This window comes from Fusarium venenatum (genome assembly GCF_020744135.1).
Source record: "Fusarium venenatum strain MPI-CAGE-CH-0201 chromosome Unknown EDB82scaffold_1, whole genome shotgun sequence".
NCBI classification, from domain to species: Eukaryota; Fungi; Ascomycota; class Sordariomycetes; order Hypocreales; family Nectriaceae; genus Fusarium; species Fusarium venenatum.
This window is the reverse complement of record NW_027072129.1, coordinates 10,782,301-10,796,821: the sequence shown is the minus strand read 5'-3', so window position 1 is coordinate 10,796,821 and position 14,521 is coordinate 10,782,301. Positions and strand designations below refer to the sequence as shown.

Below are 14,521 nucleotides of genomic sequence, written 5' to 3'. Positions count from 1 at the left end.
ACTGCCTGATTAAGTTTAGGGGAATGTCTGCACGGTAAAGATGTCTAGTTTACCGGCCCATGTCTTTTCCCCGTCCCCACGTCACATGCTGGGAGGTGACCTCATTTTCAGATGCGGAACAGTGGCCGACTTTTAGGGATGTATGCTCGGAATCGTGCCCCGTCCCGACCTCGGTATATTTAGAGGAGCACCTCCTGTACTTTGTGCCTTACAGGAGGAGTCCCTAGGCATTTCCAGTTGAGACATCAGCCATTGCCGAGATAGACGGGCGTCACTACTTACAGCCCATACATAATTAGGCACGGCCCCGCGCAACTAATAACTGTAGGTTCCCCAGGTTTTCAATAATACATTCCCCAGTTCATCTCTTTTCTCATCAATTCAATTCAAGCAACAAACTTTAACGCGCTTGTCGCTTACCCTTGCTTTTAGACAGTCACTTATATACTTCTCTAAACGCCATCATGTCGGACAACATCGACAAGGAGACCACTCCTGAGATCAACTCCCCTGTCACAAAGGTCGAGATCACACCAACCAAGATTGAGATTGAAAAGGCGCCAGAGGTTCCCGCCATCCCTCAGAACGACAATGTCGCCCATGCTCTTGCTGGCGCTGGAGGTGGTCTCTTGTCCATGATCCTGACGTAAGTTATCAGCGATACCCGTGTCGCATTCCAATGCGACGCAATGCGCTGACCACGTCTAAAAGCTACCCTCTCATCACCCTCTCTACACGCGCCCAGGTCGAGTCAAAGAAGGCCGAGAGCAAGTTCAGCGAGGCTGTTGGCAATATCATCGCCCGTGAAGGTGTCTCGGGTCTGTACTCCGGTATTAACTCGGCCCTCTTCGGTATCAGCATTACCAACTTTGTTTACTACTACTGGTACGAATGGACCCGCGCTTTCTTCGAGAAGGCTGCTGCCAAGGCTGGTCGCGCTGGCTCCAAGCTTACTACCGTTGAGACGATGATTGCTGGTGCTATTGCTGGCTCCGCTACCGTTATCATCACCAACCCTATTTGGGTTGTCAACACCCGAGTCACCACCCGCCAGCAGGAGAAGAAGAAGGATATCGAGGCCGGCGAGTCTTCCCAGCCTGCCAAGGCTCCCAGCACCATCGGCACTCTGTTGCTGCTCCTCAAGAACGAGGGTCCTCAGGCTCTCTTCGCCGGTGTCATCCCGGCTCTTGTACTCGTCATCAACCCCATTCTTCAGTACACTCTGTTCGAGCAGCTGAAGAACACGGTCGAGAAGCGTCGCAAGGTGACTCCTACTGTCGCCTTCTTCCTCGGTGCTCTGGGCAAGTTGTTCGCTACTGCGATCACCTACCCATACATCACCGTCAAGTCTCAGATGCACGTTCAGAGTGGCCAGAAGGAGGGTTCTCTTGCCGCTCTTTCACGCATCGTGCGCGAGAGTGGTTATTCTGGTCTCTACCGAGGTAAGCAGTATTTTGCCTATTTTATCTGACAATGCGCTAACTGTAATCAACAGGTATTGGTCCCAAGGTCACCCAGAGTGTACTCACTGCTGCTCTTCTCTTCGCCTTCAAGGACGTCCTTTATGAGCAGACCGTGCGTCTTCGAATGGCTCAGGCCGCTCGCCGTCGCGTCGCTTAAGCTACCTTAACGTTAGTTTAAGGCTGGTCCCACAAGACCCATATTGATATCAAAGTATTAAAGACCTCCAATCATTATCAGTATCCGTCCCAATATCGAAAAGCATATACGGTGAGAATGCATTTGGTCATCATTTCGGAAACTGCTATTGTGGAAATGGCGTTGTATTGTTTGGATTATGGGTTGCGGTCTGCTTGGGTTGAGAGGCAGGCCTGCTGCAGGATGGCTGGTCAAGGATGTAACTCTCATTTGGATACCCAAATGTATGTTTGTAGTTTTGAAACACATACTGAATTTATTCCCTTGTTTTTTAGCCCATTATACATCATTGAACATCTTAAACAGGAACTATGCGAGGCACAATCCACCAGTCGTGATAACACTTATCCGGAGTTGGCACCTCGGCCTTGATCTTCAAGTCATCTTCCCTCCTTTCCAATGCCTTCTGCAATGTCGTAATTGCGAGTCCCGTCGCGATGCACGCCTTGAGAGCATTCTTCTTGGAAGCGACCCACTTGTCGTGAGAACCGACTGAAAATGCATCTCGGGCAGGCATCTTACTCAACGCCTCGAGTCCTTGCTTCGCACCCTTGAGTGCCCTCTCTGCGTAGTGAAGGATGTCTGTTGTGGCTGATTCTGGCTGTGCGGTTCCCTGTGTAAATTCTTGGAAGCTGGGTAGAGGTGGAAGACCGATCACAGCAAACGGTCTCATGCGTAGATCAAAGCGCAGTTCATCGTTACTGTACGGTCTGGGTGGAAGCTTGACTAGCTTGAGTCGCAACAACACGGTGTAGGCGCATGAGAGCGCATCTGCTAATTCCCATGTGACAGCAGCATCGAGAAGCGTAAGCCGAACAAAGGCAAGAGATCGCTCGAGTTGGCGATCGGCGGTGGGGTCGCGAGGTTTAGAGGATGCGCGCGACTCCTCAACCTTGCGAACAATAAAGGACTTGATCCTTTCTCCATGCTGTAATCTCCATTTGGCGAGGTAGTTGAGATACCAGTACATGCCGGCAAGTTCGTCTGGTTGGTAGACCTCCAGCTCGAAGCCAAGCTGCACGATGGTTTCCATCTGGCGGAGCTTGTACAGGTACGTCCAGGACGACAGGGGAAGGGACCAAGTCTCAACTGGAACACTGTTTGTGCCTGTCAACCGTCTCATAGGCTCCTCGCTCAACTTGACTTGAATGTTTTGATCGATCTCCTCGGCGTCAACCTGAAGATTTTCCCAGTCTCTGATGACATGGCATAGTGTGCGCCGCACACGGCATCGATTCTGGCAGTATGTCCTAAAGATATCGAGGAAAGGTTGCGCTGCTCTTTTGCGGAACATCTCCATTTGTTCAGCAACTATGAAGCGGGGATCTTGAGGAAATTCGATCTCATCGTTGTTACGGTCAAGCTGAACGCTGGCTGGTAGCGTCACGATGGAGAAGTCGTCGTCTAGTATCTGGCGGATGCTCATTGACCCTAAAACTTCCATCTCATTAAATAGGAAAGTTTGAAGTAGAGTCCGTACAAAGACCAGTGGTTGAGGTTTCTTAGCTTGGAAGTAATAGACAAAGTTCTAAGGACTGTCAGCATTGTCTTGTTTAAGGAGGCTTCATATCTTACCTGTAGACATTGAGAGTCAGTGTAGTTCAGAACATCGATTAGTTCAGCGCCGTCTGAGAATAGTCTTGTCAAGTGTCCAAATGCATCTTCAAACTTTAGTTGTACAATTGGTCTCGGAGGCATAGTGCTGGCAAGCTTCCTTTGGAGCTTGGCGCTGAAGGCGTCATCAACAGGTCGACCTAGATCATGAGAAGCCTTGATGCCAGGGAGGAGATTGAGACACTCCAACCATGGTTGTCTCGCTACATCGGGCTCTCTCATGTGTTTGGGACACTCTGTCGCTTTCAGGAAATACGACCTTAGCTGCAATCGCTGGTCGAGTGCCTGTCTGAGAGCATGGCTGATTTCGTCACCCAGTGTGACGAGTAAAGTTCTCGCCTCTTGGATAACATGCTGAATGTGTTCAGGTTGTATCTCTGCAAGAAGTGTTCGGTGGTATGTGTTTGTCACAAAGTCCTCCTCCTACAAAGTATGTCAGCTGATTCAGTATCTAGGCGAATTCCAGTCCTGCTCACTTCATAGTAGTGTTCGGACTTGATGCGCTCATTGACATAACCACAGGCCTTTAACAGACCGAGGCAATACGCCCTTAGGATTTCCAGCATGTTGGAGTTTCCAGAAGATTCAGCAGTTGCATTTCGGACGAAACGAGCATCTTGAACAGTCTGGGGCGTAGGTGTCAGAAGGGCTTCAGCATATATGCTGGTGAACAGAGTCTGCGACAGAGGGTATCCTTGATGCCAGGCCATCTAGATAGACAAATTAGTTTTTGTCTTTTTTCGTATAAATAGTTCTCTTACTTCATGGCAGAGTAGCTGATCTATGATCCCCAGAACTTCCTCGGGAAGAAGTGGCCGACTGACGTCGTAGAGCTCCTCAAGCTCATCTGGTGACTCGACACAACCACTGTCCATCTTTGGGTCCATGATCTACACACATTAGCCTTAGATCCGGTGGTCTGATAATGAAAATCTCACTTCGAGAGCCGCAACTGAATCAAACAAGGTAAAGCCTTCATCTTTGACGAGATCTCCGGGTGCAAGGGCTGTGGTAAAGAAAAGAGTCAGTCAGTCAATGGCGGGGTTAGGCCAAGGATGAAAACTTACTGTTGATAGCTTCTTTGAATTTATCTGTAATATCTACAGCGATTATTCCCGCCATCATTATATCTGGAGGGGGCGGAGGTGGAGGTTCATATTGGTAGTTCAGCGATAATCTCGCAATATCTGTGCCGTCAGGTCAGACTTTGACATAATTCAAGGTGAGGTAAGGTAGGGTAAGTATTGTTGGGCACCCACCATCAGGAATAACTGAGTCGTCCATATCCGTAGAGTAAGTCGAAAAGAGATGCTATTATGAATTAATATTGTCGCCCGAGCATCATTTGTGCGTGTTGGTGTTTGCGTTGAGAGTCTGGTATTAGATTAGATGTTGACAGTAAGTTGGTTGACTTGTGAGAAGGGATGGTCCTGTCTCTCATCGGTTGATGATGGCTCCACCACTACGTATTTGTTTGGTGATAGGTAGATTATTGAATCATTTAAACTTTGGTCAAATATCATCTACAATAAAGCACTGGCTTAGAGATTCGTTAAAGTTTACAGACAAAATCATGGCAATCAATGTCATCAAAGTGAACTGCTAATATGTTGGTTGTTCTTCGAAGGCTTTTGTGGAGAGTCGGCAGTAGCCGGGTGCTCAGAAAGTTGAGATGCGTCCCGCTGCCATCATGACAATACAATTTGTTCAGAGCACGACAAACACTTTCATTTACAGCAATTTTGACGTCGCAATTACAATCGTAGTTTTTGAATTGATTGATATATTGTAGCAATCCTTATGATACAGTGACACCAGGTGCATGCGATCGGCGGTTCTTTGTGAATAAGTTCCATCTCATACCAGCCGAGCAATCCCCTTCAGGCGCCATGCTTCCAATATCCCGTACGCAATCATCTATCCGTATCGATTTTCTTAAGAAGCGTTCTCGGCGGCGATGGCAGCGTTAACAGTAGCAAGGTTCTGCATCTCGCCCTGCTTGCCGTTCTGTTGAGGTAATTTACCCGTTAGTAATCTTGTCGCTTTCTCTATCTCGCTCATCTTTCGCAAGTTTGGTATCGCCTTACCTGCCACTTGGAAACTCGCAGATCCATCTCGCCTCGGCGCTCGGCAATGATTCTCTTGTCCTCCTTCAGGCTGCGGCGGACAACGCGGGCGGCAACGGCCAGGTAGCGGTTGTAGCTATCGGGAAAGACCAATGTTAGCTTCTCGGTGCTTGTTGAACGGGTCGCTCGACGGCAGGCGATAATTTCGGCAATATCTGGGAGTTCAATTGACGTACGTAAGACCAGCGGCTCTCCACGCGGCGGGCATTTTGGCGGTGTTGGAGGTTGGATTGGGAGGGAATTGGTTTTGGTAGTTGGTGATGGCTGAATCTTTACTCCGAATTACCGGACGACGGCAGAGCTAGAATGGTAGCCTTAGGCCGCATTTGTTGCTAGAGCCGGGAAACAGCCGGAAGTGATGATGCATCACGTGATGTCAGATCGTGTTAGTGAACCGAAAGACCTGGTCCAATTTACAGTACCAGCTCATTAAAGGGATGCTAGAAGACTTGCCAAATGGGTACTTACCAAAGAAAACATAATTTGTTTAATAATATCTTAGGCTATTCACTTTCATATACTAAGCCTGAGGCTAAGTCTTCTGCTTCCTCTTGGCCAATTTACAGTATAGCACTTACTTACCTCTCTAGCTTGTATGAGAGGTACAAGCTAAGAATCCTCCAACATTCCTTCACATTAAAGCATTGCTTTCTTATAGATATTCAACGGTAATAAACAAAATCATCTTCACTCTCTTAGTCATGGCTACTCGTGCCTTATTAAGCTTAAGCGAAACATGCTTATCCCAAGCATGCATGGGTTGTGCAGCTTCAACTCGAATAGGACGTGAGACCACATCACCAAAGGCCAATAGTAGCGGCATCAAAATAGCAGGGGCTAATACAGAGGCGGCCGCCCAATGAGCTTAAACCATTGGTCTCTGTGCTTATCTTGCAGCTCTTCAGCTCCTCCTCATATAAAGAAAGGGAGATGAGTTGTCTTTCTCAACCTTGCAAGTTCACTTATTTCTTGCGAAATGTCCTTTATACCTTCTACTCGACGTCGGCGACCGCAAGAGTTTACCCTTCCCAATGGGAAAAAGGTAATCGCTTCTCTTCCAGAAGACATTGATGAACTACGCGAAAAACATGGAGATCGTAACGATGTCCAGGTAGAGATTGTTATTCATGGATCACAAGAGCATCACAACTATCTCAGAGAAACACGGGATCATCATGAAGGTCGCCGTCATCACTTTCGCAAAAAACACGGCCCTGCCTTTGATGAGTGGGAAGATATGCAATGCCAGCTTGATCTAGTCAACGGCCATCTGCAACGACTTTCTACCAACACATCCAATCTAAATGCTAATTTCGACAAGTTTGGCTACGGCGCTGAATTAAGAACTTACGATGATGATGAGCCTGCATCCGGTGTCGATTCATCCAACATGTCTACGTCTGATACACTATCTATTGGGTCCAGTGGCAGTCAGTCTCGATTGGGGGAAACGATCAAACTCTTCAAAAAGCCAGTCGTGAAGCAATGGTTTCACAAAGGTCTGCTTTGGCGTGCTTCAGAAAATACTGAAATCATGGCTATTGAGCTTTTCTTTGATCTTCTATACGGTAAGCATCCCGATACATTGTGGTGTGTATGTCCTAAATAAAAATGACAGTCGGTATCATCCACGTCAATGGTGAACACGTCTGGGCAGAACCGACCGGCAAAGAGTTGCTTCGTTTTGCAATTACCTTTATCATGTCGTGGAAGATCTGGTCCGACATTACCTTGATCTTGAGTTGGTTCGAGACAGACGACGTCTTTACCCGACTTGAGATTCTTTTCGAGATTGCATGTCTCTTGGGGTACGTTGACTTCCAAAAAGGAAACCCATATATCTAACTGAATAGGTTCTCAACCAACATGACCTACGCCTTCTACGAGGGAGAACACAACACGTATACAATGCTTGTGTCTTTTTACGTCGCCGCTAGGTTCAGAGGTATCGTACACTTCTTATATACTGCTTACCTTCTACCAATGGTCCGCGGTGTTATGGTCTGTCAGGCCATCAACATCATTGTTCCTGCCACTATCTGGATCGCAAGTATTCATGTCGAGATGCCCTCTCGTTTAGGACTTATCTGGGTTGCCATCGCCCTGGACATGTGTGGTCAAAGTATCCTGACGGGACTATTTCAATGGGGTCGAACGACTTCACAGCCTAAAAGATTTGCCAGGTATCTTAATAGTCTTTTTGAATTCTTTCCAGCCGTCAACATTGAGCATCGGGTTGAACGGACCAACGCCTTTGTGTCTTTAGTCTTTGGGTATTCTGTCATGGGACCTATGTTTCAGAGCCATGGAGGTTATACAGTTGATGTGTTCCTGGGTAAGGCTGTTCTCGGGCTCTGTCAGGCTTTTGTCTTTAACTGGATTTACTTTGATGTTGATGGAAGCAACATCAACGTACATGCCATTAGACGGGCCGTGTATACCTGTGAGTTCCCTTTTTCGTCTCTTTCCACGCCTGTTTCTTCTAGTTTTCTATGCATGTATTAACTTATCCAGCTTCGATATGGCACTATGCGCATCTCCCTTTCATCATGGGCTATATCCTAGCTTCTGCTGGACTGTCCAAACTCGTTCTGGTTGCCGATACTCCTGGCGCGAACCCCGAGCACTTGACGGATCACTACATTGAGCGTGCAGACCCCGAGATTGCCAATGGTATTCGGTACTTCTATTGCCATGGCCTTGCTATCGCATTGTTCTTCATGGGAGTCATATCAGCCTGTCACGACCACCGTCATCCAGCAACTCGACGTTTGTCCAAGAAGACTCGGTTAGCCAATCGAACAGTCGTATGCATTATCCTGTTCTGTCTTCCTTTGGCCAAGAGTCTCAACTCGTTGAATCTTATATCCATCACTTTGGGTCTGACCATCTGGGTCCTGCTTCTGGAGCTGTTTGGCAAATCTTGTCGCAGTGACCCGTTTATTGGTGAGAAGAAAGGATGCACGGTGCGGTATAAGTGCAAGTGCAGTAAGAAGGATCTTGAAAATGCAAATCTGGATGAGAAGGCCAAGACTGTTTCAACAGAGGTGCTCGAGCTAGGACCTAGGGAGAAAACTGCGGTGGCTGATGTGCAAGATTGAGCAATATGATTAAAGATAGGAATGCTAGTGGGTAGCAGAAAAAATGACGTCCTAAGTCTTAGGGTATAGGAATCCGTAGTCTAAGAACTATAGTCTAAGAAGCATAAAGTAACCTACTAATTTAATCTCTTATGCTTCCAGCGGTTGATTTTTCTGATACCTTGAGGGAATGGTATCTGAGTTTACTACAGGTAATAATTTCTATAACGTCTAACAATAATGGACTTACACTCTTCAGAGCTCCCACTTAATACATGATCTCAACCATCAGTTTCCTTATTCCAAGATTTAGGGGCCACCAGAAGCACCTCCCATGATCGCCATAGCCTGATGCATCCTCCTTCTGTCAACCTCCTTCTTCAACATAGACACACAGCTTGCCGTGGCAAGGATTTCCATCTCTGATCGTTCCTCCTTTCTGTCCATCCACTCACGCAGGTCAAGCATAAGTCGCCCTCCATTTCCAGCAGTACTTCTCTTAGAACCGGGAGTACGAAGTCCACTGCTTCGCACAAATTGTCCAACCTTTCGTCTTCGCTCCTCTTGTTTCCCACCTGCGACAGCTACCTTGATCACCTGGTCGAGAATGAGCAAACAGTCGACTTGCTCGCCAACAGAGGTTTGTACGGCACGACGCTCAGCGCGGGAACTATATCGCCATTCGAAGGTATTGAGATGAGTTCGCATAACTACGCTACGGGTCAAGACTCCCTTGCAACTGATCTCTATATCCTCTGTTTTTCCGTTCTGTGATTCTGTTTCGAGACGGATCTTGGGAGGTTTACCTGGTCCAAAGCGATATGTCGTCGTGCAAAGTGGTATTTGTGCGCAATCGTTTGCTCGGGCTAGGAAGCATGATCCTGAATTACGAGCTGGTCGAATAGAGACGTATTCTGCTTCCTCTATGTCTCCTGTTGGTGCGACATTGAAGATGTAGATGGGATCTGGCTGTGGGGGTAAAGGCAGCCTGATGAGAGGTAATCCGGATGCTTGGATCTGAAGTTGTTTGGTAGGATAGAAGTCAGTTGCTTCGGGATTCGAAGTGTTATTGTTGTATATGTCTGTGTAATCGGGGAGAGAGTTTGTGGAGCAGGATGCTGGTGAGATGGGGGATAGCTCGATGGCTTCGGTTACTTCATAATCGGGAGGTAGATACAAATGTGTAGAAGAACAGCCATTATTGTTGAATACTGAATGAGAAATTGTCTCAGTCTTTGTAGCCATGTTGTGTAATTTTTGAAAGTATTGATAAAGAGTGTCGAATTTGTTCTGGTCTCTCTTGTGTAAGTATCGTTGAACACTCTTCCGTATCTCCATCTCCAAGGCCGGAACAGGCGATATATATACTACGCAACTTCCCTTATGTCACCTGAGTATGATAATGATTTACAATTGGATCTTCGCTGAAACCGAAGAATACAGCGCAATATTTCTCGGAGAGCCCAAGGCATCTTTCAGCCCTGTGGCCATGATTGGTGCATCTTGTGACCAGCACCCCCACACAGAACAATACGACGAATGCGAGAAACGATATGTGAGGGGCTTTGCTGAGGCAGTGCCGATGAAAGGAAGAATAAAGACGTAGGATGAGGTAATTGTACATATTCACCTTTACTACAAACCTCAGGGGCTTAATACTGCGATAATTGGTTGACCTTGAAACTTTAGGCTACAAAAATAAATAACATAAGAAGTATGGTCTAAGTAGCATAAAGTAGCCTACTGACTTCGTCTCCATGTTTCTGCCGGCTAACTTTTCTGATACCCTGATGAGAGCAGGTGAAATAGTATAAAGTAACTGAACCATTCTCTTTAATATGAGCAGCATTAAGTTTCCTATAACCCCAAGGACTACATTGTCTTCATCTCTCATGCAACTCTTCCAAAGAAAGTCATATCACCATCAAGCTGCTCCTCTACCCACATTGGCCACTGGTTATAAACCTGGTGTTCTGTATCAATGCTCCGATTAAGATACTTCAACCACCGCGAAAACCCAGGGTCAAGATCCGGCTTTCCCTCTCGTTGATCAAGAGGATACTTGTTAGACACGTTGCGCTCCTGTCCACTGATGGGCGTTATGATCTCATTAATAGCAATCCAATGCGTATGGAGGAGCAGCATGACTTGATTATCCGGGTCGATAAGGGCTTGGAATGTGTCGTGTGGGAGAAGCATCCACCATCCGTATTGCGCTGTGTATGCCTTGTACGCTACAAAACCAAGTTAGGTGAATTTCAGTTATATTTGCGGTTTGGAAGACTCACCATCCCAGGAGTTGACGTATAGCTTCTCGACCATTGTCACAAGATGTTGATGGTACTCAAGCTCAACCCCCTCTGCGCACAACGGTCCAAGGTTCGTAAGAGCCTCAATCGCAGAATCTGTAAAGCCCTTTGGGATAAGCGGAAGACCTTGCATGAGAGGTTCAAGCAGTGAATCCTGCTCCTGTTCAAGCATATTCTCAAATATAGGTTTAATACCCCGAAACATCATCTGCATTCCTACAATCATGATTCCCCGGATAAAAGTTAGATACTCGGCCAGTCCGTCCTCGAGGCTGACAGATTGAAATGTCAGGGCAAAACAGGTAGCTACCATGGCATTTGCTTCTTCATAGTTCATTGAAGATTTGGTAGTTTCTGCAAGGCGTTTCTTGATGGCTCTTATGGCTTTGATGCGATGGTTCATGGCTGATGGTAAGATGCTAGGGTCGTTTCTCATGAGTTCGGATGCGGAGAAGCCGAGAATGGCATGCATGAGGTATTCATTCTGGCAGTGTCAGTACACAAACTATCTATATTCGTTGAGGGAAACACACGTTGTGGGCAATACAAGGTATTTCGTGTGTCCAGATGTCCTCTTGTTTTAGAGGATGATGAGGATAGCATTGTGTTAGAAAGTGCTGGAAGAAGCGCATATCCTGGAGACTGAACAATGGAATCTGTTGATGTGGCTGCAATCCATCTTGGTTAGTTATGTTTTGAGTCCAGCAGATGAACAAATACCTGATGAATGATCTGTGGCGTAGACGGATACTCGCATTTGAGTCCAGTCTTTGTACAATGACCGCATGCAGGATGAGTCTCTTGACACTTGGTATACGTTAACCCACATAATGAAACATTAAGCTAGGAATACAAGACACACAGCATACCTTGATACGTCTTCTCTTGCAGTTATAGCACCCCCTCCTACTCTTTGTGTGACCTCTCCGCTCAAGTCTTTGTTTCTGAGCCGACGGTCTTCGAACAGCGACTTCGCTGCTGGACCCTGAAGTTGACCTTGGCGGTGTTGCTTTGTCTGATGAATCCGAAGTTGACTGTACCTGACTTTGAGCGCTTTCGCCAAAGGTTATGTCATCTGCTTGGAGAAAAGCGCTGTAGTCAAAGTCTTGGTCGGGGAATGATAACAATCCCGGGCTGAACTCTTGTGGCATGTCCATTGCAAGGTATTGCTGGGTGCGATGCAAGTTTAGTAAATGGTAGTGTATACATTCAGAAGTCGTCGATTACTTCAATAGAATCATTGATTCTTAAGAGGGATAAAGAAAGTGAGGTCTTGTCATTCACAAGGCATCAACTACTTGATAGCTTCAACATGGCGAATCAGCATATCAGATTGTCACGTGTAGAAGCTTGTAGTGGACGATGCTATAAAGTGGCTTGAACTAGCTGAACAGCTTGTTCTATCATTCGCTGTTGTCTTGATTCTCCCTAACAAACAGGGCGCACGCGTGACGGGTCATCATTCAGCCGCTTTCTCGCATTATCATCCCTATTTGGGAGGCTGTGCTATGCAATTATTTACCGGTATTGATAGAAGTTGGAGGTTGAGAAGTGGACATTGTGTTTTACCGTTTTATTTAATAGTTGAATGACGTCTCTTTGCATGTTTCCTTAATAACTTAAAACCTCAACATCTCCATCAATGAAGCGGGGCCCCAGACCTGATTAATACTGCTGCAGCCGTTGCTGGCGTTTAACTTTATCTCAAACTCACGGGCAACAACAACGACAACGACCCATAATTCAACATCAATGTCAATATCGTTACTTTTGTTGTATTGTTTACTCTTACTAGTGCTCTAAGTCGTTGAAATTCATTCTGCCACCCTAGACATGGATATATTAAACGCGCGCCTATGATCGTCAATATCTCATTTCCCAAAAGCTAGAGCCCATCAACACAACGATTGGTAAATTATCCCCGCGCAGATCGCGTTATTAGCTCACCTGAAGTTTTAAGCCATGTTACGGTGTGCTTCTATTTCAAGATCTCACTTATTTACCACCGTTCACCGTTCGTGTTGATCTCCCTTATTGGTTCAGTTGAGGCTCTGTTGGAAGATTGTCTTTGAGATAGTAGACTTGACTACCTCACTACTGAGAATAATGAACTATGGCTTATTCAATGCATGACCACGAATACATAGTTATGATATGGATATAGAACGGTACAGAGGAGAACCATCTTGGAGTATTCTTCCTTGAACGCGAAACAACAGTCCTTCTCGCGTGCCTTACCCTACACCCCAAGACAAACCAACATTACTTTTGGGTCTCAACCTCAGATTAAACCGTGTAGTTCATGATAGATATGTTATTTCGTCTAGTGAGACAAGTCCACTACCTTTATGGAGGCCTCTCCATCTCTAAGCTCTGTGGGTTTGCGACTACTGTGATAGTTCGTGTTATTCCCAGCAATCAAGCAGAGACCCCAAGCCCCCAACTCAACATCCCCAGACCGCAGCGGGGACGCGGGAACAGAGCGCTCGTATAAACAACAACACTAATATCCCACGGATATCGTACAGAGAGATTAAACATGCCTTCCAGAACTCACTGATACGGTGTATTGGAAGGACCAGGATCATCCAATGTGGAGAGCTACGGAGCCCTATTAAAAGCTCAACAGAGTTGTCTTCAGGGATCTCCTGACGCGATCTGGACCCAAGATAAGATGAGATGCCCCATGGGTCCATAACTTATGGGCTGAAATCACGATGATCAATACTGTCAACAGCCGGTCACTTGAGAGACCCAGCTGTGTTATGTTTACAGTGAGGCTAACCCGGAGGTAAGCAAGTAAACAATCTAATACCCCTTAGTTTTGGTCGAAATCAAGAAACGAAGTGTGAACAAATTGCAACACGTCAGCTTGACCGCCACATGCCGATAGTTCAGTTGCCAAGAGGAAATGAAGAAGAAAGTCCATGACACACTGGTTAGTTTGCTTGCATGCACAAAGTATGCTCAATTGCCTTCTCTGTGTGCCTGAATCCTGATACATGCAGGAAATGCAACCATTTCATTATGCACAGTAATCACAAAGACTTTCACAAAGAAAAAAAAACGAATTATGCTGATACACGTTAACAAAGAAGAAGAAAAGAGAAAAGAGAACCCTGCATTAGTGGCGCATTGTATTTTTTCTTGTGCGTTCTTGGAACCACAAAGCCAAGTTGTCCAGGTGGAGATAACACGGTTGAGAGTGCAACCTTCCACCCTTGGTGTGCTTGGGTTGTTGGACCGGGGAATCGAGAACCAAGCTTTTTGAGCCAAAAATGGCTCAACCGTGGTTCGTCCGTTCCGTTTTCAGCGTAACCTTTGACGGGATTACTGTGTACTCGAGGACCCGGATGCCAGAGTCAGTTCTCGGAAGGCAGGAGTGGTAGAATATAGACAAGGATGAATCATGAACTGTCATGTCTTGTTCGTGTGGCGGCGGGACGTAATTTCGGAAGCTGTTTCACGCGGCGGATGCTAAGTGACAATTAGGCTTAGTAGCCGACGTGGCCCAGCCCTTGTGCGATGGTTCAGGTGTCCCAAGAGGTTGGTTTGGGAGACTTTGACTTTGGAACAACTCCAGAAAAGCAAGCCAAGCCAGCCATTTTTTTAGAATTTGATTTTTGGTGGTGGCAGTTTGTGCGTTGTTTATCTTGTGGGCGTCATCTCGAGTTAATCATGCGCCGTGGTGTGAGGTAGTTGGAATGACCATCAAGTCCGGTGATGAATTGTA

At 46.4% G+C, this 14,521-nt stretch overlaps 6 protein-coding genes across 6 annotated transcripts; 2 read left to right on the top strand and 4 right to left on the bottom strand.

Moving 5' to 3' along the window:
- Positions 1–12: 12 nt before the first annotated feature.
- EDB82DRAFT_493276 (mitochondrial carrier domain-containing protein) lies at positions 13–1,932 on the top strand. Its single transcript, XM_025732843.2, has 4 exons — positions 13–324; positions 433–646; positions 712–1,442; positions 1,496–1,932. The coding sequence occupies exons 2-4, from the start codon at positions 465–467 to the stop codon at positions 1,618–1,620; spliced, it is 1,038 nt and encodes a 345-aa protein (XP_025587660.1). The 5' UTR covers positions 13–324; positions 433–464; the 3' UTR covers positions 1,621–1,932.
- Positions 1,933–4,880, bottom strand: EDB82DRAFT_493272 (Mak10 subunit, NatC N-terminal acetyltransferase-domain-containing protein). Its single transcript, XM_025732854.2, has 7 exons — positions 4,533–4,880; positions 4,341–4,460; positions 4,212–4,279; positions 4,035–4,163; positions 3,750–3,983; positions 3,235–3,696; positions 1,933–3,187 (listed from the first exon to the last, which is right to left on the bottom strand). The coding sequence occupies exons 1-7, from the start codon at positions 4,555–4,557 to the stop codon at positions 1,958–1,960; spliced, it is 2,268 nt and encodes a 755-aa protein (XP_025587661.1). The 5' UTR covers positions 4,558–4,880; the 3' UTR covers positions 1,933–1,957.
- Positions 4,881–5,021: 141 nt separating this feature from the next.
- EDB82DRAFT_493270 (mitochondrial ATP synthase epsilon chain domain-containing protein) lies at positions 5,022–5,774 on the bottom strand. The gene is made up of 3 exons (XM_025732865.2): positions 5,576–5,774; positions 5,361–5,475; positions 5,022–5,280 (listed from the first exon to the last, which is right to left on the bottom strand). Exons 1-3 carry the CDS (start codon positions 5,605–5,607, stop codon positions 5,209–5,211), a joined length of 219 nt encoding a protein of 72 aa, XP_025587662.1. The 5' UTR covers positions 5,608–5,774; the 3' UTR covers positions 5,022–5,208.
- A 449-nt stretch (positions 5,775–6,223) lies between these two features.
- On the top strand, positions 6,224–8,644 carry EDB82DRAFT_114208 (bacterial low temperature requirement A protein-domain-containing protein). The gene is made up of 4 exons (XM_025732876.2): positions 6,224–6,967; positions 7,018–7,207; positions 7,253–7,842; positions 7,914–8,644. Exons 1-4 carry the CDS (start codon positions 6,376–6,378, stop codon positions 8,498–8,500), a joined length of 1,959 nt encoding a protein of 652 aa, XP_025587663.1. The 5' UTR covers positions 6,224–6,375; the 3' UTR covers positions 8,501–8,644.
- A 144-nt stretch (positions 8,645–8,788) lies between these two features.
- EDB82DRAFT_522255 (uncharacterized protein) lies at positions 8,789–9,724 on the bottom strand (the record flags this gene model as incomplete). Its single annotated transcript, XM_025732887.1, has 1 exon — positions 8,789–9,724. One exon carries the CDS (start codon positions 9,722–9,724, stop codon positions 8,789–8,791), a length of 936 nt encoding a protein of 311 aa, XP_025587664.1.
- Positions 9,725–10,151: 427 nt separating this feature from the next.
- EDB82DRAFT_493265 (uncharacterized protein) lies at positions 10,152–12,171 on the bottom strand. Its single transcript, XM_025732898.2, has 5 exons — positions 11,658–12,171; positions 11,509–11,595; positions 11,322–11,456; positions 10,768–11,272; positions 10,152–10,713 (listed from the first exon to the last, which is right to left on the bottom strand). The coding sequence occupies exons 1-5, from the start codon at positions 11,943–11,945 to the stop codon at positions 10,370–10,372; spliced, it is 1,359 nt and encodes a 452-aa protein (XP_025587665.1). The 5' UTR covers positions 11,946–12,171; the 3' UTR covers positions 10,152–10,369.
- Positions 12,172–14,521: the final 2,350 nt, after the last annotated feature.